The sequence below is a fragment of the Microcebus murinus genome, chromosome 5, assembly GCF_040939455.1.
Source record: "Microcebus murinus isolate Inina chromosome 5, M.murinus_Inina_mat1.0, whole genome shotgun sequence".
In the NCBI taxonomy this organism is placed as follows: Eukaryota; Metazoa; Chordata; class Mammalia; order Primates; family Cheirogaleidae; genus Microcebus; species Microcebus murinus.
Genome location: NC_134108.1, coordinates 24196085 through 24219808, shown reverse-complemented (window position 1 = coordinate 24219808; position 23724 = coordinate 24196085). Strand labels below are relative to the sequence as shown.

Here is a 23724-nt window from a genome sequence, read left to right as displayed (position 1 = left end):
GTCCTCTGGGCCACTCTCCTTTACTGTACGTTAGGGAGTTAAAAGTGTCATCATTTTTTCCCTACAAAACTGTCTAACCAGCAATTACTTCTGAGTATCCAGGGCTCTTTCCTGCTGCTCCAGGCTCTGCTACCGCTGCCCAGAGCTCCCAATCAGAATCTCCCCATTAGGAGAATGTGGGGAGCCTACTTCCTCTATCCTTTCCTGTCTCTATCTCTATGCTTCACAACAGGGTCACAGAGCCTTTACTGAGCAGCTGGGTTAATTACACATTACACTATAAAAGGAGGACACTGTAAAATTGTCAGCTCAACTAGTCATTCCTCCATAGTTCATGGGAGAAGAACCTAATTTATACACTCAAAAAATTTATGCTAGCTGTTCCCTGAAGTGGCTGAGATAGATAAAATCAGTCTATGAAGGTTTCATTTGAGTGAGAGGGAAATAGGCAAGAAATATGTAAATATATATGTTGCCAACATAATTAGAAACGGACAAAAGAAATAAACAGGGTGATACTTCTGATAGCTTTTCTGGGAAGGTGTCTCTCTGACAGCACTCTGAAGGAAGTGATATATCTGAGCTGAGACCTGAGGGATGGGCAGGAGGTGGCCTGTGAATAGAGCTGCAGAAATCGGAGAGGAAGCTCTTCCCAGGGGTTCCCTGTCCTCAGGTAATTTCCTCTCTTCACAGGTGTCACCTAATCTCTTCTTGCTCACAACCTGGCCACCTATCTTTCAGGACAGCTCAGTCTGACCCACGAGAATGGGTTTCCTCCCAGGCAGGCCTGCTTCATGGTCGCAGGCAACACTTAGTAAGTCCCTGGATGGCGGGTCCTGTTTGAATGAACTGTTTCACCACCACCGTGAAGGCTTCCCATTCAGGACCCTGCTGTTCAGCCCATTGTCTAGGGACATTTCTTTCATTACTGTTATTGAATGGCATAGCCTTTGAATGGATTATTAATCCGAAATCCTTTGTTTTCAATTCCTGTTCGTCACCCGGTTGATTTCCCAGACCATATTGTTCTAAGCCTCAACTGCACTAAGGTCAGGAGGCCACCGAATAACTTCACACGCCGCGGTCAACACGCCGCGTTTGCTGCCACCTCTAGAACGGCGGCTCGCAGACGCCAGGCAGCTCCGGAGGCCCGGGTGCGGGCGCCGGGATGACGTCACTGAGGCGGGCGGCCCGCGCGGGCCGTGACGTCACGCGGGCGGGCCTGCCCGCCGTGAGGTCACCGGGTGGGCGCGGCCAGGCCGAATCCCCAGTGTCGTCACGGGAGGGGGCGGGCCCAGAGCGTGTCAGCGCAGCCGAATCAAAACAAGCCGGACACCCGCCTTTTCCCTCCTGCTTGGGAGCGTCTCGCTCGCGCCCCGGGCCCGCGGCGCCCGCGCGGCTGCGAGCCTCGGTGGCCGCGCGCCGGCTCCAGGAAGCCGGGGAGGGCGCGGCGGCCGGGATGGCGCGGCGCGGGCCGCGCGGCTAGACGGGCGTCGAAGGAGCCACCGGCCCGCGCCCTCCGTCCTTTCCCGGCGCCGGCTCCGCGCGGGGAGCGGCCGCGCCGCGGGGAGCCGCCTTCGCTGACGCCGGGCACCTGGACGCTCGCGAGCGAGATGCCCAACCCCAAAAACAGCAAAGGCGGCCGCAAAAACAAGCGCGCCAACAGCAGCGGGGACGAGCAGGAAAATGGAGCCGGGGCCCTGGCAGCGGCGGGCGCGGCGGCCGGGGGGGCCCTGGCGGCGGCGGCCGGCTGCGGGGCGGCGGCGGCGGGCGCGCCGGGCACTGGCGGCGCGGCGGGCGCAGGAGGCGCGGGCACTGGCGCCGCGAACGCCGCTGCCGCCGCGGGGGCTGCAGCCGCGGGCGACGCCAAGAACGGTAAGACGGGGCTGGCGGGGCGAGCGCCAACTTCCTGCCCGACGGGGACGGCGCGGTGGCGGGGCCCTGGGTGGCGCGGGCGATGCGTGGACAATGCGAGAGTCAGGAAGTGCTCACCCCGCCCCTCCGCCCCGCCGCGGCTGCCCCTTCGCGGTCCCCACGCCTGGCGGCAAGGACTGATGTGCGGCCCCTGCGCGGCGTCCGCGCCCGGGGCAGCCCGCGCCCCAGACCCCGAGGGGCGCCGAGCTGCGGCAGCGCTGCCCTCCGGCCCTGCCGGTGCTGACGGAGCCAGGGTGCGTGCCGGGGCCCGAGGGAGCAAAGAAGGAAGGAAGGAAAGAGCTGCCCAAGTTGAGAAGAATGATCCGATTGAAAACTTAGGCTCCAGTCCATTCTCCCCGGTGCTCCCACGCAGCCGCCTGTTCCCCGGAGTGGAGAGCCTGAATGCCCAGCGCAGCCAGGCTTGCTGGGTTGAGTGCCACAGGTGAAGAGGCCCCGAGACATGTTTTACTGCAGGGCGTGTGTGTGTGCGTGTGTGGAGGGGTGCTCTTTAATTCGCTCACTTGAGGAAGGAAGAGAATCTGAACTTGACTTCCGTTCCCAGCCCGGAGTTAAAAAAAAAATCTTCCTCTGTATAATTCTGCTTGACATTTTTAGTAGGAAGCCTGATAATCTTAGGTAGTGCCTGAATGCTGCTTTCGAGGGGACACTTAGGAAATAGCCAAGATGTGACAGGGTATCTGTTCTCACTACAGAGACGTGGTTTTCTTTAGACGGTACTGGGGCAAACACTTCACTTGTCTGGCCAGTTCTTTGAATTCCTTTGGTCAGGCAGTTTTTCTGGGAAGAGAATGTAGGTATTTTTTAATGAAGGGAGGTTTAGAATTGTTATATCTAGATTTTTATTTACAGCTTCAGCTTTTGAAGCCATTCTTAATGTAGATCAGTGACTTTTCAAACAGGGCACCTGCACTTCTAAGAACCCCACAGTGCTCTGAACATAGGCGATTGAACGTAGCCTATTGGAAACAGAACCATAGGTCCCATTGGCTGTGTCTATGCAATATTGAACTAGGAAGATTGATTTATTTATTTTCAGGAACAAACTTAACTCCATTTGTGAATGTTTGAGAATACAACTTTTGCCCAGCCTGTGTGTTCTCCATGTTCTTCTTCTTCTTCTTCTTTTTTTCTTGGCTCTAACCTTCGTTTTGGTATTGATGTGGCAGAGAGAAAGGTGCACAGACTCTGAATAAGACAGCCAACTTGCTCCGCAATTTACAAGTTTATTATCTTGGGAAGGCCAGTCCTTCTGAGCCTCAATTTACTCATCTGTAAAATTGAAGAAAACAAATTATACTGGCCCACTCATAGTGTTATCTCGTAGAGTGTCCCTTCCCTGTCAAGTCCCCAGTTATTTTAAAGGCTTGTTACATATGTAATGAGCTTAGTAAAGTCCCTCATAAAGAGTACATGAACAGTGAAGGATAGCTATCATTTATTCATTCAAAAAATATTAACCACTTACAGTGTTCTAAGGACTGTGTTAAATACTTAGGGATGTAGTGGTAATCAAGACAGGACATCCTGGTCCTCCTGGAGCTTGCATTCCTGTTCTGGTGATGGTTCTGGTTTATTGTGCTATTTTTTTTTTTTTTTTTTTTTATTGGCCTGTGTGGAAGCTTCAGGTTGGCTATTTGCTTTTTGTTTTTGCTCTAAAAGATAAGACTACTATAAGGTGGTATGAGGGAAACTTTTTCTTAGGCTGGTGGTACCTCTTAGTTTGTAAGCATTAAATTGGTTGTGGTGCCCCTGTTATTACTCTCTGAAATAGCAAACGCAGGTGCATTGAGCAGTGCTGTATGTATTTGTGGGAAGCTGTTTATTTCTGATTAAGAGCTTATTAAGTGAAGGGAGGGAGAGAAAGAAATGGGCCAAACATTGCTATAATCAGGATCAGAGAAGGTACAACTTATGTTAGAGTACTGAGGTGAATTTTATGATGTCCATTTCTTGGTTCTGTCATGGCGTGAAGTCTCAGTGAGTGATACACCTTGATTTGAAGAACCCCTCACTGCAGTTCTGTGGTTCATGATAACTGAACATGGATGCTAAGGCATCCTGTGTTCAAAATCAATGAATAAGGAAACTATTAATACAAATATGCCCTTTTTTTGGCTATTATAAAGCTATGCTTTATACTGTAGGGGTATGGGAGAGGTGGCATTGAATTTTTAAAGGAAGAGGCAACAGATGAGTAAACTCTCAACTAAGACTCAATTTTATAATTTTAAGATGACATTAATTGGACTATCTTTAGTATTTTAAAATATAATATTTCAGTTTTTTTCTTAATTATGGCATTACATCTTGTGATTATGAATATTGCAAATCAAAATAATTATTCAAAGGAAGGAGATAATCTACATTCTGTTAAACTTTTAAATGGTTTGTTCTCACTGTTGAAGTCAGTTTTTATCTGCATCTGCAAACATGCAAACTTAATGACTTAAAGTTAGTAGTTTTCTTTGTAGTTTATAGGATGGTTTTATGTCTTGTAGCTCTTGGGCAGTGTGGCCAGTAGGGCAGGGTAATATTTAGCTCTTAGTTGTTCATTGTTTGTCAGTAGGTGTAAATAACTACTTATTCTGTAAAAGATTTGCTAGCTAGGGAAAGCTTGGGGAAGCTATGGTATGGTTATAGTTGAAGAAGCTGAACCGGTTGCAATTGTGCATCTTGAGTAAGTTGAATATTAATCATAAGACTATTGTGCCTCTAATAAGAAATTTTATTAGATACTAGTTTTTAGATGCTAGTTTTTGAGGCTTTTTGCAGGGATTAGAATAAAAGACAAGGAAGCATGAGGAAGTGCCATCCTCCTACATAGTAAACATCTGCCTGCACATATTGTAACATTTTGATGGTAGATGGACAAGTTATTTTTAGGATCTAGTAATCATGTTAGATTATATCTATCTAGTTTCATTCTGGAATTCTGGTTCCATTAGGCCTTTGCTTTTTTGCTTCAGACCTAAAAATATATGAAACCTTGATCATAGTGTAGCTAGTTTTCAGTGGGCCTGGATTCCAAGTTTTTTTTTTTTTTTTTATAAATTCCTGTTTTGTAGATGACCATGGTTCACCACCCCACTCATTACTGACTGCCACCAGCATACCTGGGCTGCTGAGGCTGTCTTAATTCACTCAACAACTCTTTAGTGGATGGAGTTAGTTTACATAATGATTGCCTTTGCATTTGGTAGATCTGGATTCAAATCCTGGCTTTTCAAGTTATTTGCCACATGACCTTGGGCATTTAACTTCTCTGGGCCCTAAAAATTTAGTTTCTGCTTATGTAAAATGGCATTAAAATGGATAGTACCTACCCATTCATATGTATGTTGTAAGATATCTCTCTATATCTATTATATATATTAATATATAAACATATTTATATGTATATGTTAGAGGAGTGCCTGACTTAGAAGCTTATGAAATATTTGCTGTTTGTCATAGATCTTGGGAATAGTCTCTGAAACGGAGGTTTGTGTGTGAGAGGTTTAGTGGGGAGCACTCTTGGTATCATTCCTAGTGGAGGAGAGAGGAGTTGAGCTGTGCTGTGACTGCAACAGACTCCAGCTGATCTCCCAGTGGGGGGCTCTGGGTATGAGGGCAGATCTCCCTCACCTCACTGACTGGCCATTTCGACGTGGACTACCCCAGGAAGAGAACATTACCTTGGGGGTGGCATCTCTTCAGCTGCGAGCTTTTGTGAAGAGGGACTCAGTTGAGAGGCTTCTGCTCTGAGTGAAAGGAGAGCCATTCTTATTCCCCAGGCATCATTAGTGTCTCCACTTAGACCACTAGTACCAGTCACATACAACCCAGGTGTGGGATAAATATTTCTCACCAACAACTGACTAGGCCTTGTGAACCTGACTGGGAGTTAACCATCATTACAACAATGTTTTGATGGGAAAATGTGTTCTGAATTCCATACATCTGTTTACAAGTAGATTTTTGAAGCACCACCTGTTCTCTATGAACAAAATTTGTGTTTTGCTGTATACTTAGGCCACTAAACACACTTTTTATAACCCTAGGTTTGTAGTATACTTTAAATAGTTTTTCTTTTCAGATATTTAATTCCTACTACATTTAAATTTCTTATATTCATCAGAAGTAAATAAAGAGTGTTTGCTGTTTAGTTATCAAGGAATATCTATTAGGGTTTATGGTATTTAGAGCACCATTGTGATCTTGGAAGACATTTCCTTGCTTTATCTAGAAGTCAGTTTTTCCAGGTCTTTAAAAAATATCTGCTCCTTCTGGACATTATCTTTTGACACCCATCCTTTGTAATGAGGGTTGGTTAAAAAAATACTGGCTCACCCATTAAGGATTCATCCTGTGTACTTTGTATTGTAGTGAAGAACTCTTTTGTGCTCTGCTAATGATGATTTATGCACTGTCTGGTCTCTCTCTCTTTACCTGTTACAGGACCTTTGCTTAAGTTCTAGAAATGAAATCTTCAATGTCAGTTTTCCACTAAGTCCATGAGTATATTTCGTTCCACGGAGAATTGAAAACAGGAGATAAACCTGGGAGATCTCTTGTAGTATAATCCTCCTATGAGTTTACTTCAGGCTTTTAGCTATGAATAATTTAAAGGTATACTTGAAAGTATTAGGGGGGGAAAGTCTATTCTGACTCTGATCGCCAAATCTTTGGCATTTTTAAGGGATTTATTTAATTAAAAATATTGTATTGTTTTATCAGTAATAAAATAAGCATTGTGGAATAACTTTTAAAAAAAAAAGGAAAAGTTTTCTTTGACTTTCTAGTCAAACATATAATTCCACCATTTAGAGATAACCATTGTTAACTTTTTTTTTTTTAAAACTAACCTTACCTGGGAAAACCTTTTGATATATATTCTTGCAGCTTTTTAAAATTTTTTCTTATAGACTTCTGAAAGTACATATGTAGTTTTTATAAAAAAAAGTATATATTTTATAATCTGGTTTTTATACTTAAAATATTCTGTGGACATTTTAGCAGAGCAGTAAATATACAGGTGAATTATCTTTTTAAATGATTGCAGGATATGCCCTCATATGTCTGCACCTTGGATAATTTGATCATTTCACTATTTTTTACTTTTAGATTCACATACATTGCTGGGCATTTATTTAGTTATATACTTCCTATAGTTTGTTTCTGCTGCTATAACAAAATACCACAGACTGGATAATTTATAAACAATAGAAATTCATTTCTCATAGTAGTAGAGGCTGGGTAGTCCAAGATCATGGTGCCAGTAGATTCCATATCTGGTGAGGTCCTGTTCCACGGATGGCATTTTCTCACAGTGTCACATGGTAGAAAAGGCAGAAGGGACGAACTTGTTCCCTCAAGTTCTTTAATAATAAGGGCACTAATCCCATCCATGAAGGCAAAGCCCCTGTGGCCTAGTCATCTTCTAAAGGTCCTGCCTCTTAATACTGTTGCATTGGAGTTTAAGTTTCAATGTGAAATTTTGAAGGGACATAAACATTCAAACCATACCCCTTCTTAGGACAAATGCTTACTGTGAACTTGCCATGTCAAAGGACATGCATATTCTTATGACTTTTAATACATGCTGACAGATTGCCCTATTGAAATGTTGTACCAGTTTGACATTGCCGTGGTCACAGTGCCTTTTCTCTATGGTCTTGCCAGTCCCTGGTTCTTATTGTTTAAAAGGTGTGCTGGGAAACTGCTAGTACCCCAAAATGTCTCAGCAACAGGAGAGATCATTTGGATCCAGAGCCTGGAGCAGATGCGATCATACTTAGGGGAACCTTCCAAGGCTGGATTTTTTTCTACTGGGGACTTCTGTGGTCTTTAGTGATTTGGTGACTAACAGGGACTCAGCAAAATATCTGATAGCATTGAATGATATTTTAGTAGCTGGTAGGTTAGCAGAGATGAAAGCATAGCCTTTGAAATTCTGTCTACATCATTATTCTAATCTTACAAAGTAAGTAAGGTCTAGAGTTTTTAAAGTTTTAGTCAAAAAGCATGGGGTTTGAACAGACCTGGGTATAAAGCTAGGTGCCACAACTTACTAGCAAAGCGACTTTGGGGCAAGTTATTTAACCTTTCTCAGCCTCCATTTTCTAAATGCAGCCCTTTGGGTTTGTTTAATTTTTTGAGACAGGATCTTGCTCTGATGCTTGGGCTAGAGTGCAGTAGTGTGATCATAGCTCACTGCAACCTCTAACTCCTGGGCCCAAGCAATCCTGCATCAGCCTCTGAGTAGCTGGGACTACAGGTGCCTGCCACCATACCTGGCTAATTTTTCTATTTTTTGTAGAGACGGGTCTCACCATTGCTCGGGTTGGTCTTGAACTCCTAGCCTCAAAGCAATCCTCCTGCCTCGGCCTCCTAAAGTGCTAAGATTACAGATGTGAGCAACCATGCCCAGCTTGGGGTGTTTTTGAAGGAAAACAATGTATGGGAAAAATCTTGGCTTGGGGCCTGGCAGATATGGAATCCATCAACAATAGCTTTATAAGTTTTGTGCTTTGTTCAACCTTATCCAACTACAAAACTTAAAGCCTTTTTGCTGTTGAGAACAGATGCTGGAAGATATTAAGATGATGGTAAAGGGTCTGTAAATATTAACATAGAAAAAGACCATGGTATATTATATAGGTTGATATTCAGACACTGCTTTGATTATGAATGATCATCTGTTCTTCCCCCATCTTCTCTTTCTGATCATAATTTACCTGGAAAAAATCAGATGATTTAGAAAAAACAAAACAAAACTCCAAAAATTAAATAAATAAAAAGCAAACTGTGAAAATGATTACATCTTTTTTGTATAGAAATAGATGCAAGTAAGTTATTACCTGTGTTACACTAGGGCAGCTGTGAAATAGAGGGCAGGAGCACATGAGGAGGTAAAGTACTGGATTAAATGTAGGGATTGGAATTAAAAATGGGGACATGAAATGAATATGTGGAGTTGATGAGAAGCTGTAAGGATGGGAGGAGCCTACGTATTCTTTGAGGATCAACCAGGGCTTAATATTACTGAGAGTTAAAGATCCTTTCCTCTCTCCAGGCAGGAACTGGAGAGTTCATTTGTTTGTTCTTTCATTGTTTTGTTTATCTATGCACTTACCCATCCATTTATTAAACATTTATTATGTGCCTACTGTCTTCTATGACTAGAAGTACAATGTTGAATTATACTTGAGAACATCAGAATCCACACCCTGGAGGGCTCATGGTGAAGCTGGCAGAGAAGTATGTAAACATCAGGTGCCACCATAATGTGCTGTGGATGCCCAGTAGGAAAAATGATTTGTTTCCTGGAGGAGGGGACATTTGAGCTGAGTCTTGCAGGAAGAGAGGCAGTTAGTTCTGAAAGTAGAGGAAGAATGTTCCAAGCAGAGGGAGGTGGGAGAGGGTCTTGAGTTCTGCTTGCTGCCAGGAGTTTGATGTGGCTGGTGTGAGGTGTAGGTAGGACATGAGGCTGGGAAGGCATAGGGCCAGACAATGAAATCTGCATATTTTGTAGCCAGTGGGGAACCATCCGCAGAGGTTTGTAAGCAGAGACAAGGTCAGCTGAATCTGCAGAAGGGCATTATCATAAATTGTTGATAAACTTGTAAAGTTATTGTATATTTTAACAGAATGAGTATCTTTTGATGCAGCTTGTCAGAGATTGGAGGCCAAACCTGCCATGGACTTGCAATTTTGATTTCTGAGTGAAGTAGGGGGCACGTGGTACATGCTGCTTTTCTGCCCAGCTTGATGGCAGTGTCACAGCACCCAAGGCTACTGTGTGGAAAGTCTGTGTTAATTGTGGGCACTAGCTATCCTATGCTTTCCAAGCCATGGTAGGTAGCCAATTGAAGTTAACTTCAGAGAACTGAATCCCAGGGGGAGGGGTTGGCATCATCTGAGCAGATAGGGTTTTCTCTAGAGAGAGGGGTTGAGGGGATTGTTCCTATGGTTTATTTTTCATACCTTGGTAGAAAGTGTGTATCTCTGTGCCAAGTTGGGCTAATTATCTTGGTTTGTCATTTTTTTTTTTAATCATCAGTTTTAAAATAACACATTCTGGTCAGGGGAGATGTTCATTGTTTTGTATGAAGTGACTGTGTGTTTTAATTTTGCATATTTCAGAAAGCTTCCAGTTTTCAGTGGTTGGTTAAATAGCTTTATTTAATCAACAGGATGTTTTAGCTTGATTATACTTGAGAGCTTTCTATAAATTGGCAAAAAGTGAGTGTGTTTTTAATACTTAAAAATATGTTCTGATTTTTCAGAAGTAGAAAGGGAAAACATTATTTCTACTAAATTATACTTATGAGGATAATACATGAAAACAGTCTGAGAGAGACAAGAAAGATGTTGAGAGGAAGTTTAAAGAAAAATGAGAAAAGAGGAAGTATGAAATATTAGTCATGTAATTTGCTTAGACTGCATTTAATAAGAAAGTTAGCATGGTTCTCATGTATACTCATAATACAGTGTATTTCAAGATATAAATTATTGGGGAGGAAAAACTTTTCTCTGGCCTCTTGGGTTTAGTGATTGAGGGCCTCCATGTTAAATTGGCAAAAGAGAGATTAACAAGAGAAAAGACAAGGTTTAATCATAGAAAAATGTGACTCAAAGGGGTGTTTGGAATTTGGGGCTTACATATCATTTTAATAGGGGAAGGGGGGGGAAGAAAAGGACACTTAGGGAAACACAAATGGCTTTCTGTAAAGATAAATGGGCCCTTAGGAGAATAGATCATGATCATGTCTGTTTAGTGTGGTGTGGAGACTTCTCATCTCTGATGATAAGAGTCAGTCTTCCCTGGTTGCTGTCAGGGAGGGGACTTGGAACAATTGAGTTCTGTTTGGGAGGCTCAACTTTTAGACAGATAGGAGATTTCAGGAACTCAGGTTCTTTCAACTCAAAATAATTTATATGCCACAGTGGCATATTCTGGATCACTTTAAAATATATTGCCTTTCAAATCATATCACTCCTTAAAGAGCAATTACAGATAGAGCAAAAGATGGCCCAAGTGTCATAATTCACAATTTCTATTGATTTCATTTTATTGGAAATTCATTAGAAATGGAGAATGCCTTAAGGTATATGCCTTTATAAAACTGATCAAGAGGATGAATTTAGGCAGAAGTTAGTAGGGTATCAAATTGGTCATGTAAGTTAGGGAGCTATTTGCCACATTTAAGATGTATATTTTTCCCTAGGGGTAAGTATAAGTTTGATTATTCTTTAGATCATGTCCCTTTAAGTTGCAAAAGCATCTCAGGAGAGTCTTTCAACACTAATGTTGAAACTGAATCACAAGCTTTTGTTTTAGTTTTCTAAATGAGCACTCCTGAGTATAATCATTATTTCAGTACAATATTTAGTATGGCACAACTTCTTATTAAAGTAACACACACTACTTGTTATGCCTACCATAGCTCAGTGTCTAGGCAGAAATGGAAACTGGGGAATGTACTGAATCAAGTTCTGGCTATTTTTGATTGGCAGCAGGTGCAGTCTGTAATTTGAGAGGCTAGCCTGAGATGGCTGGTGATGGGTGCCAGAGAACAGACATGGAAAGCTCAGAGCAGTGCTGCCAGAAGCCATGGAGAGAGCCCAGCATTGAGAAGTAGAACATGCCCTTCAGTGGTAGAGGCTGAAAGTGCATATCTAAAATGCAGGGCAGCTCAAAGAGTTCTTCCAAATGGTTTTCAGCTCTCTGATCTGTTCTTATTGGGCAGTGCCCTGTACTGATATGGTTCCACTATATTAGACATGTAGTTTTAGTAGTGAAGGTAATGTGTTACAGTACAGAGCAAATTAGATAAGATTGCTGGGTGATTTGTATATTGGGGCTGCAGAGCCTGCAGAAAAGAGAAGCAGCCATTCCTAGTGACAGGAACAGTGAAGGTACCACAACTGCCCCGATTGAGTGCTTGCTTAGCCAGTTGCGACATCCTGCAGTCTGCAGTCTACATTTGAGGATGAGGACGCTAAGCTTCAGAGATGGGCTTCTTCCCCTTTTGCAGAAAAGGCATGCTTGGAAGTAGAGAAGTGTGTCCGACCCTCATGCTACTGTTGGATCCTAGTTGATGTTGGGTCCATCTTTACTCTCACGCATAATGTGTGTAAATAGTGAAAAATATATGCAGGTTTTTCAAGTCGAGGACTTAAATTCAGTATAAAAACATCAAGGAAGCAATAGGAACTTTTAAATTACTTTTAAAAGGCCTCATGCTTGTCATTCTGGTACTTGAATTGAAATTAAATTTGTAAAACAAGAAAACACTTGACCAAAGAAGTACTTTACTCACACATTGTACACATATGTTGATCTTTTTCCTTCTTCTAATAACAGAAGGACTTCTTGGTCTTGGCATTTTGGAGATTGTGAACATTTGAACTGGTACTTCCTGTTCTTAAGGAACCAGAGTACATAACTAAGATGTGATTGTCTTCTTTAGGGTAAAGTCCTGGAAGTGGGATCACAGGTGTGATACATATTGTCAAACTGCTCTCCAGACAGGGTTTGCCTGTTTATACTCTTTTTTTTATTTTTCATCAGTTCTAAACGCTCTTTGAGTGTTTATACTCTTAACACTGGCAATGCATGGAGTGCTCATTTCTTTACACTCCCTAATGTAAAGTTTGAAAACTGTTTTCAACTTTGACAATCAGATGAAAAATAATATCTCGTTATTTTTATTTGCGTTTGTTGGGTTGTTAGTGAATGAATATCTTTTTATATGTATACTGATTATTTGTATTTTTTTTCCTGTTTATGATTTTTGTCCATTTTTCTAAGATATTTGTATTCTTACTGATTGGCACAAAGATCTTGTATATTTAGGATACCTTTTGACATATGTTTTCCCTAGTTTATTATTTGTCTTTCAGCTTTATTTAAGATGGTCTTTGCTGGCTAGAAGTGTTACAATTTTGTGTGATCACATAACACCCACATAGTGATAGACCCTTAGTAAAGGATGAAGAGGAGAGTGAGGAAAGTTGTGAAATGACTTGTAGGAAAAATGGTTTGGGCATGGCATAAGGTTTTGTTTACTTTTTGTTTTTAATTTGGGAGGCCCTGTTTCTTAGAATTGGTTGCGACCCCTGCCCTGCTTCTGACCCTCTGTGTCTCTGGTCACCATTATCTAGTGGACAACCCAGCTCTGGTGCTCAACACCTGTCTCTTCTTACACTTCCTAAAATCCCCTGTAATTTTTATTCCAGCTACCTAGGACTTTGAAACTTGTAGATAGAGGCTCATTATTTACTTGTAATCACCTCTCCTTAAGAATCAAGCTGCAAACTGAGGCCTCTTGAGACTAAGTTGCCCGTAGTTTGCTTGTGATAAACTAAGTGCTGAGTCATAAGAAAATTCTCATTTTTCTCATTCTAGCACTTGAACTTAAATTACATGTGTATATTAATAAAAATGAGAACATAGCTCTCAATTGAACTGAAAGCTTTTTCACATTCTATGCATCATGCTGATCCTGGCAGCCTTTGTGCCTTCTCGAATGCCTGTGATTTGCAGGAGGTTCCCAGACCCATTGCTTGTGTGAGATTTGGAAGACACAGGTTATAGCTGGAGAACTGGCTATACTATTTTGCAAGGCCATTGACTCTTTCCAAGTCCAAGTTTTATCTGCAGAAAGTGAGGACAACATATTGTTGTGATGAACTTGGCAAACTGTAGAGCTGTTTGAAAAAGCAAATAGTTGTGCCATTATTTGGGGTTTTTAGTGTTTTCTAGGTGAGTTTTTGGTTCTTAGTTTGTGGTGTGGTGGTGTGGCTGCTTCCCAGCTAGTGATGCATACACACTCTGACTTGTTGGAAGAACCCAGGGCAGACCTTGCCTTTCTCCCAGGGAGTTTGCAGTGAATGGTGATCATCCAAAATCTGTATTCTGCTTCTTTGGAGGAGGCTTTCGGTTCTCTGCAAGCTTGCATATGGTAGCTTCTGTTGTGCTGATTTCCCCCAGAGAATCTATAGTATTCATTCCTCTGCTGGTTTCAGGGCAAGCCTAGTTCCTTGATTGAGCCCTTCTGGAGTTATTGCAAAAGGCTTTTCTGACTCCTCAGTTGGGAAGGACTGTGGCAATTGAAGCCTCGGGGAAGGTTCTTTCACTAATGTGAGTGTAGCTGACTTTGGAATTGTTTTGTTGTGATCTGTGAATCATCCTGTCTTCAGTCTCCCCTGGTTTCATTATAACAGCAGAGTCCACTTTGAATTTAACCATTTGATTAACAGAACCTTGCTTTTTGGCTTGTTGTACTGCATGATTTACTGTGTATGACTGGATTAGTAATTATGCCTCACATAGTTTATATTTCAGTCTACTTCAGGCTTTTCTTCTTTCTGTTCTTCACCTGTTTCTAGGGTCACATGTTGTGGGAGTGTTTTAGTGTTGTTGTAAAAGTATTTTGGAATGTTCATGAGACTTTCATTGTATCCTTAACTCTCTTTTAGATTTTGCATTTTAAATTAGATTATAGAATTTTAACTTTATCAAATTATATTGTGGATTTTATCTAAATTTCTATAGGCATGAGATACTGGATACATGTATGTACCGATGTGTGTGTATTAATGTGTATATATGGAATCATTGTATTTCTTGGAATTGGGTTGATAAGAAACAATTCATTAGCTTCATCCATAAAAGATATTCAGATTTGAAATTTTGGACTTTGGAATACATCAGTTTTTCTCATAATTTATTTTTTAATGTTCCATGAGACACATCTAAAGATGACTCCAATTTTATTTGTGTATTTATTTATTTTTAGAGACAAGGTGTTGCTCTGTTGCCAAGGCTGAAATGCAGTGGTGTGATCATAGCTCACTGTAACTTCCAACTCCGGGGCTCAAGCAATCCTCCTGCCTCAACCTCTGTAGTAGCTAGGACTGTAGGCACGTGCCACCATGCCTAGCTAAGTTTTAAATTTTTTGTAGAGATAAGGTCTTACTATGTTACCCAGGCTTGTCTCAAACTCCTGGGCTCAAGGGGTCTTCCAACCTCAACCTCCCAGAGTACTGGAATTACAGGTGTAAGCCTCTGGGCTGGCCCGAATTTTTAAGAAATTAGTTTTAAATGTTTATTTTCTTGATGAATTTGGAAATACTATTTAGAATTCATTTAGAATAGAATTATATACACTTTTATATATTCATATATTTTAATATATTTAATATGACAAATTCTTTTTTGACAAAAAAATTTCTAAGGTTTTTTTGGTATATTATTTTTTTACCTCTAGTTTTGAATGAATAGTTTTGTGTCTTAGAGAATGGCCATTCTATAAAATTATATCTGTATTCCATAAAAGTTAGTAATTAGAAAAGGAATGAATGTCTGGTATAATAACATTGCTCGCCAGCTTGAACTGTCAGTGGAAGTCTGTAACTTTGAGTTCCTTAGTTTTCCTTAGAAAATTGTATGAAATACTCTCTTGAAAACAACTCATATCAAATGTGTACATGTGGCAACTGCTAGGCCAAGACACAGTCATGACTGGTTCTTGGGTGTAGTTTTCATTTTTACTGAGGTATGGATAAGACTTAGACGTGCCCTCTTCTTTGACAAGTCTTTCCTTGTTGCAACAGATTCTGTGGCTTGCTTTGTTGGTTGCTGATGCAGCTTTTCATTGTGGCCCCAGGCAAAAGCTTTGTCTTTTCTCCCTAGATCCCAGCAGATGACTGCCAGAGTGATGGATATAAAGCACTTACCAGGTTATTTTGAAGACAGAGCAGGGGAGCAGAAAGAGTGTATATTTCAGGGAGTTCAGCAGGGCAGAAAAGGCAGTTAGAAAACAAAAGTATAAGGATTTAATTTATTTTGGGGTATGAATAGGGTAAAGAAGTGAATTTAGCTACATCATGCTTAGATTTTATTGATTTAAATAAAGTAGTCTTAAAGTCGTCTTGGGAGTTGGTATGTTAACCCAATCCATTGATCCAAACAGGATACAGGCAAAGGCGGCTGAACTTCTGTTTCTCCCTGTCACTGCTTTTTCTGCAGCCTAATGTGGTATTCTCCATATTGAGAGAATGGTGTTTTTGTTTTTTTTTTTTTTACATTCTTTCCAAGGAAAATTGCTTTATTCTCATTAAATGACAAATGAGCCTTTGCATATGACTTCCTCCCCCTTTTGAGTTTATCAGTTTGATTACTAGAGTAGACTTACTGTGTTGTCTTTTTTTTTGAGACAGAGTCTCACTTTGTTGCCCAGGCTAGAGTGAGTGCCATGGCATCAGCCTAGCTCACAGCAACCTCAATCTCCTGGGCTCAAGTGATCCTCCTGCCTCAGCCTCCCAAGTAGCTGGGATTACAGGCATGCACCACCATGCCCAGCTAATTATTTTGTATATATTTTTAGTTGGTCAGTTAATTTCTTTCTATTTTTAGTAGAGACGGGGTCTCGCTCAGGCTGGTTTTGAACTCCTGACCTTGAGCAATCCGCCTTGGCCTCCCAGAGTGCTAGGATTACAGGCGTGAGCCACCTCGTGCCTGGCCCTGTTGTCTTTGTTTTTAAGGAGTATAAAGATGGGGATCAGGAAACCTTTATACTATAATTGAGTTTAAGTCCTTGTTGCTTTTTTTTTTTGGAGACAGAGTGAGACTCTGTTGCCCAGACTAGAGTGCTGTGGCATGATCATAGTTTGCTGTAGCCTCTAACTCCTGGGCCCAAGTGAAACTCATGTCTCAGCCTCATGAGTAACTTGGACTACTCAGGCGGTACTGCCACCATACCTGGCTAATTTTTTATAGAGATGGAATCTTGCTGTGTTGCCCAGGCTGATCTTGAACTTCTGGCCATAAGCAATCCTCCTGCCTTGGCCTCCCAGAGTGCTGGGATTACAGGTGTTGATCCACTGTACCCAGCCTGAAAGTTTTTTCTTTAATTTGGTTTACCTTATACCTAGTTTTAAAGTAAGCCTGAGGATTAGTGTGCATATTGAACATTCTGAATAAGACACTATTTTAGATTATAGACCTGTGTGCTATGATCTGATCACACAAAGTATTGGTCACTGCCTCTCCATATAAGCTGCTCTGTGCTCTTGGTCGACTTGTGTGTAGTATGGGTGGGGATGGAAAAAGGAAGGCCACTTACTAGCTATGGGAGTCTCCTATAGCCTCCTCAATAAATGTGTGTAGACTCTGGACCAAGGATTGCCCTGTTACTACCTGTGGAACTTGGGTATTTTAAAGAAATATTCAGGAAAAATTATGCAACCATTATCTTCATTTTGATGTTCAGCTTAAGTCAGGCATATTTGGGGTCTATGTCCTTTTGGGTCTTAACATGGCATCTGTTAGATAAGGAAAATATGAGTTTTCTAGTTTGTAGTCACTATTTTTTGTGAATTTTTTTTTTTTTTTTTTTTTTTTTACTGCTATCAGAGTGGTAGAACCAGAATAGAAATACAAAAGTAAAATAGAACCCTGTAGTTTTATATTTAGTTTGAATTTGAGGCTAGGTAGGCTTGAGAGTTTTAATTGAAAGTAAGAAAAGAGTGGGCCTAGGAGAATAGACTGGGTATATTGAGAATGTTAAAACCCTAAGCTGGTTGGTTTTTGTATTTTTTTTTTTCCATATGTGAATCTTCCATGTTTATTTGGATAGAGTGGTTTGCCTGAGTAAAAGCCTTGTGTTTAAACCCTACTTTAAGCAAAGAAAAACATGTTAGACTGAACTTAATCGCTGTGTACTCAATTTGCTTCCCACTCTGGAGCCGTTTCACATACTAAAATAACATAAGGGAGGTTAAACTAAATCAGAGGTTAAGACAGATAAGTTGAAGTGAGTGATCTTATTGTAGCTCCTATGCTAATTAAAACAAGTTGACAAAATGTTTTTGTAAGTACTAGCTTTCCTTTATGTATAGGGCTTAGTGTCTTATTTTTATTTTTAGTAGAAAAAAGTCTCAAAAATATTTGAGAAAATTTGTATTAAAACTTTTTGAATTTTCACTTACGAAATACTCACCATAATCAGGAAACAATTCTTAAACACCTAGTGAATTTGTGGTGTGGTGCAGGGCTCCAAGGGGCTGCAGATAGCCTCTGTTGCCCACAGCTTTCCCATCTCATCTGATTTCTACGATGCAACCACCAGGAGGGCACAAGGCTGAAACAGAGGCTGTGTGTGTGGCCTGGTGGGTGATCAGGTGGAAACATCAAGCTGGGGCCTAATTATGGAGCTCCTTGAACATAACTTGGGGCTTTAGTCTGTGAGTTTCTGAATGTACATAAGACATGATCTTAGTGCAGTTTTCAGAATGCTGATCTGAAGGTAGAAATAAAACTTTTTTGCTTATGTATCCCCCAAAAGAATTAGAAAAACCAGAATTCCTCTTGGACATTTTAAGTTGTCACACCCAGTTTGTTACAGGTTTATATAGCGTAGCAATACAGAGGATACAGTTTCCAGTTTTGTCATTTATATGTATTCAAACAGAACCCTAATTTTCATAGTAACTTTATAACCACTATTATGTGTTAAAAATAATAGAAATTTTACATTTTTTATTTCCATTTAATTTTTACTCAGAATTCGGTCCTAAGAGAGGGTATCATCATACTTTAAAGTCTTTTATTGATCATCCTATCATATTTTTCTATAACAAAATGTGTATGTAAACTTAAATTTATTTTAAGAAGGACTTCCAGAATGGCAGACTAAGGGCCTCCAGAAATCTTCTTCATAAAAACAATGAGAACACTGGAATTACCAAGAGAAACTTTTACAGAACCCTGGAAATTAACCAAAGGCTTGCAGTAATTCTTGGAGTGGTTATTCAAGAGAAATGACTGAATGGTAGTAAGAGCAGTGAACTTTGAGGTGTTTTAACTTGCCTTGTTCCTACCACCTTTCTCTAGCTATGTTCTAGCTTTCAAAACCAGCATTCTGGTTTTAGTCATGGAGGATGAAGAACAGGTTTGAAGTTCCTCCAAAAGCCCTAGCTTTGGAGAATTGTCACTCTTTGACTTGTCTGGAAGCTCCCTGGTAAGGCCTTCTTGATAGAGCATGTCTTTATTTGACCTGACTCAGGGCTTACCATTGGTAAAAGCCCTGTTCCTAGGGTATCTGTTGAAAACAATTAGCAGCAATTATTTAACATTGCAGCTGCCAGTAGTACCAACTGGGGAAAATAAGAGGTGGTCTAAGAAACTTAAACAAGAAAATCTTGGGAATGAGATGTCCTCCATAGGGGGCTTTGAAAGTTGTGATATATTTCTGGTGCTCTAGAAGGCCATGTGCATGGGCAGGGCTGTGTGCATGCTCAGGAAATACCCGAGGAAGCCCTAATTCTCATCTCTGGCTGGCCTTGAGGCTCTACACAAGCAGAAAGTAAAGGATAAAACAGAGTTGTAAACTGCTAAGGCATTTTGAAGGTGTGTCCTAACATTGTAGTCCCCAACCTTTTTGACAGCAGGGACTGTTTCCACGGACCAGGAGAGGGGGATAGTTTTGGGATTATTCAAGCACATTACATTTATTGTGCACTTTATTTCTATTATTAATATATTGTAATATATAATGAAATAATTATACAACTCACCATAGGTTGGGGACTCCTGCCCTAACACATATACAGAACTTCTCTGTAAAAGGTGGGAGACTTAATTTGCTCAAGTCATTTAAGGAAATCTGTCTAGCTATTAGCTGACCAATAAGATAATTGAGCAGAGACCTTGGTGACTGCATGTGACAAAAAATACAGATTTTACAGAATTAATCCAGAAAGCCACTAAAAAGCAGTAACAGCAGCAAGCAGCAATAACAAATTGTTGAAGTAATCTGATTTTAAGAGTTGCTTCCTTATATGATGTAAAGTGTCCAGTTTTCAACAAAAAAGTATGAGGCACACAATGAGGTTATGAGAAATAGGAAAGTATGGTTTACTGTATTTTTCATTTGCGTCCCCTACACTAAACTCTCCTCACATCACAGGTGTTCAAAACATTGTTTGAATTGACTTACATTGGAAATGGGTCATTTTCAGAGACTTCATGTATTTTTTTTCTTTTGCAGTAAATGGTTTAATGCTAAGATGAACCTGGCTGCATGTCTCCTAGAACAGGGTCCTTATTAAACAATTGTTATTAAAAAAACCCAAAAGCCCTTATATTTGCCCAAATAAGTATTTATTAGTATCCTGGAAAATGTGAAGGCTCTTTCTTTAGGCAATTATATACAACAAAGTTGCCAAGAAAACTGACTTACTCAGAGATCAGATCACTTTGAAATGTTTCCTATATGAAGTTTATATTTATAGTTTGAGTTTTAAAAGCATTTGGGGAATATAAGTATTAATACTTTGCAGATGTCTATATTTCTAGTGACCTTTAGTCAACTACCCAGATTATCTTGTAATTTGACTTCTTTATTGTAACAATTTAGAGGATTTTTTTGTGTCAGACCTATTAAATGAGTGCTAATGCTACTTATCAGCACATGCTGATAAAAAAATCTGGCCTGAAATCCATTCATTTGTGTACATTTTTCTCCATTTACCATCATGCTCTTTTGCTCCAGTGTCTCACACAAAAAGATGAAATAAACTTATCAGACTGGCAAGCCTCAGAATTGTGTGTCACTGCAAAGGAAAAGATGCTTACTGAGTTTGCATTGAGGCCAAGTAGGCACCCTTCTGTTGTTGACTCTGGACAGTGAGTAATTTTGGCACCCATCAGGTATAGACTTAAATGCATATTTGGCAAAACTAATTTGAAAGTTATGAGAAGAGGTGGTAAATGGATTTTGTATACCCTCCTTGTTCCAAAATTAAAGTGGCTTTCAAAAGTACACGTAGTACTATAAGATAAATAATAAATGTGAAACTATTAGTAATAGGGACAATACTATTAGGGAAAATAATGCGTGTCCTGAGTCATAAGAGGTAGGTCACAAATTGAGCTTTCAGATTTCTAGCACACAGAGAGAAGAGGCAAACAGAAGCAATAGTGTGTTCTACAATGTACATCAGGTTAGAAAACAAAAACCAGTCATTTAACCATTTATGAGACATTGTAAAATACTATATAATGTCCATGACAATATCTTTTTGTAAATAAAACAAATTTATTAGGCCTACTGTCATCATTAAAAGCAATCTGTCCAGGGAATGAAACAGAGTGGTTAAGGTAACCAGCTCTCTACTGGTCTGGCTTAATCATAGTCGTGGGCTCAGTTTTATCTAGCACAAGACTCCCACATCCAAATTCCAACAGGGGCCTGACACATGAGAAATACAGTTGTCCCTTGGTATCCATAACCAACCCCCATACCAAAATCCATGTATGCTTAAGTCCTTGATATGAAATGGCATAGTACTTGCATATAACCTATACAGTACTTTAAATCATTTCTAGATTACTTGTAATACCTAAGACAATGTAAATGCTATGTAAATATTGTTATACTATTGTTTAGGCAATAATGACAAAGTCTATACGTATTCAGTACAGACAAAACCATCCATTTTTTTGTCCCATCCATTTTTGAATATTTTGGTCTGACAGTTGATTGAATTGCCAGTTGATGCAGAAGCCACAGATCCAGGGCTGGGGGGATGACTGTATGTAAGTTGGGCTGCGGTGGAGGCCTGGTTGCTCAGAGAGTACATGCTGCACGTAAATGGCATTCTGATTCACTTCCATAATGAAAGCCCTGGGTGGCTTTAATAAGACACCCTGCAGGCCAGATTGCTCCATTGGAACCCTGGTCTTGAGGAACATATAGTCACTGCTTCTCATTTGAGCTTTTGGAAGATATGGAACAGCAGAGAGTTGTGGTTGTATTCTCTGATGGGTACCTGGCCTGCAGATGGCCCATGTTGCCAGTTAATTGTGCAGTCGTATGCTTTACCTGTTAGTCAGAGTAGGGAAGAGGTCAAGTTACAGTCTCTTTAGCTGAGGTCATTGGGATTCCAGAGGTAAGGGAAGGGGGAAATGCTCATCTGGCCTTTGGCCTCCAAGGCACCATGTTGGGGCTTATCAAGAGAGAAGCAGCAGATCCAGCATTAGGGGATACGGTGCTGTAACTTAGGTGGTAAATGAAAGTCACATAAGTGACATATAATTAAGGAATTTTGGCCAAGTTTTGAATATTTGTGCTGACATAGGAGGGCATTGATAAGGAGAATCAAAATCAAGCTTATTTTCCGAGCAAGGAAAATGCCTTAATACTGGAATGTAGTGCTAAAGAATGCCACGAAGTCTCTTCTGGAGCCTTTAAAAATGGCACAGTTTAACAAACTGTCTGGACATTTTCTCTGCAGTTGTATATATATATACGGTCATCAGTTAATGATGGGATATGTTCTGAGAAATGTGTCCTTAGACAATTTCATTGTCAGGTGTACATCATAGAGTGTACTTACAGTCAAGTGTAGCCTACAATACACCTAGGCCATATAGTATAGCCTTTTGCTCCTAGGCTACAAATCTATACAGCATGGTACTGTACTAAATACTGTAGGCAGTTGTAACACAGTATCTGTGTATCTAAACATAGAAAAGGTAGTAAAAATACAGTATAAAAGATAAAAAATGGTACACTTATATAGGGCACTTGTGTTGAATGGCGCTTCAGGACTGGAATGTGCTGTGGGTGAGTCAGCGAGTGGTGAGCGAATGTGAAGGCCTAGGACATTACTATATACTACTGCAGATTTTATAAACACTGTATACTTAGGCTACACTGAATTTATAAAAAAAATTAAGTAGTTGTGCTACAATGTCATAAGGCGATAGGAATTTTTCAGTTCCATTATAATCTTATGTGGGACCATCATTGTGTGTATAGTTGATCCTTGAATGAAACATCATTATATGGCACATGACTGTATATGCACACATCCACATATACATACATGTACTTACACATATACTTAATCTGGAGTTCTGTTCCCATCTTATGATATTGTGATTTGGTTCCAAGAGCTCTGGGATCTACCCTTCCTTCAGAGTACATTATCTACCTTCCCTTCATAGTACATTATGCAATACACGTATATGCTTGTGTGCTGTATAGTTTTCTGTGATCTAGTACCTGCAAGATCTAAATCTCCAAACATGAGGAAAGGTAGCCTGCTAATTTATTTTCTGTACAGTGTTATCCCATTATATACAAATTGAATTTTGCAAATCTCAACTAATGACACATAAATAATATTAATAAAAGCTTCACATTATGTGCAAAATTTCAACAAACACATTCACTCGTATTATGCATTAAGCTATCTCATATTTTTAAGCTGGCAGGTCAAGTGAATTAGAATGTTTTGTTTACCCAGTGGCACCACCTTTTCTTACAAACAAATACAAACTAACCTTTGGTAATATGTGAACTCTTGTTGTTGATAGAACTTCATGGATTTTGGTGACATTTGTGTTATTATTTTGACATTCACTGTTGCAATATAAAATCTATATTATAGCTTTTAAAATAGCATCCAAATGTGTTAATACTGGTCCTGAAAAACATCCTGGAAATCATTAACTTTGGAACAGAAATTATATGTGATCAAAGACACTATAACATGCCACGCTGTTAATTTGTGAGATAAAACTGGAGAAGTATTAGAGATGATGCTGATTCAATTAAAAAGCACCAGTAAAGCAAAAATACAACAGAGTGACTACAGATTTATGTGTTCTGAGCATGCATTGCCCAGACCCTACCTCCAGACTATGTAATAATCAGTTTTTGAATTATGTAAGTTCTTCAGGACCACATCCCATGAATAAAATTCAACCATACTTTATGAATTTCTGTTATC

The 23724-nt window shown here is 40.1% G+C and overlaps 1 protein-coding gene across 2 annotated transcripts in view; it reads left to right on the top strand.

The window, feature by feature from the left end:
* Window positions 1-1337: 1337 nt before the first annotated feature.
* Window positions 1338-23724, top strand: part of HECA (hdc homolog, cell cycle regulator) — a 46086-nt gene continuing 23699 nt past the window's right edge. Inside the window, exon 1 of one of the 2 annotated variants that reach the window (XM_012748061.3) lies at window positions 1338-1875. In XM_012748061.3, coding sequence (XP_012603515.2) covers window positions 1614-1875 — 262 coding nt within the window. In that variant the 5' untranslated portion in view covers window positions 1338-1613. Of the gene's footprint in view, window positions 1876-2040; window positions 2357-23724 lie in introns of those variants that run through there. The other variant, XM_012748062.2, reaches the window with a different exon arrangement.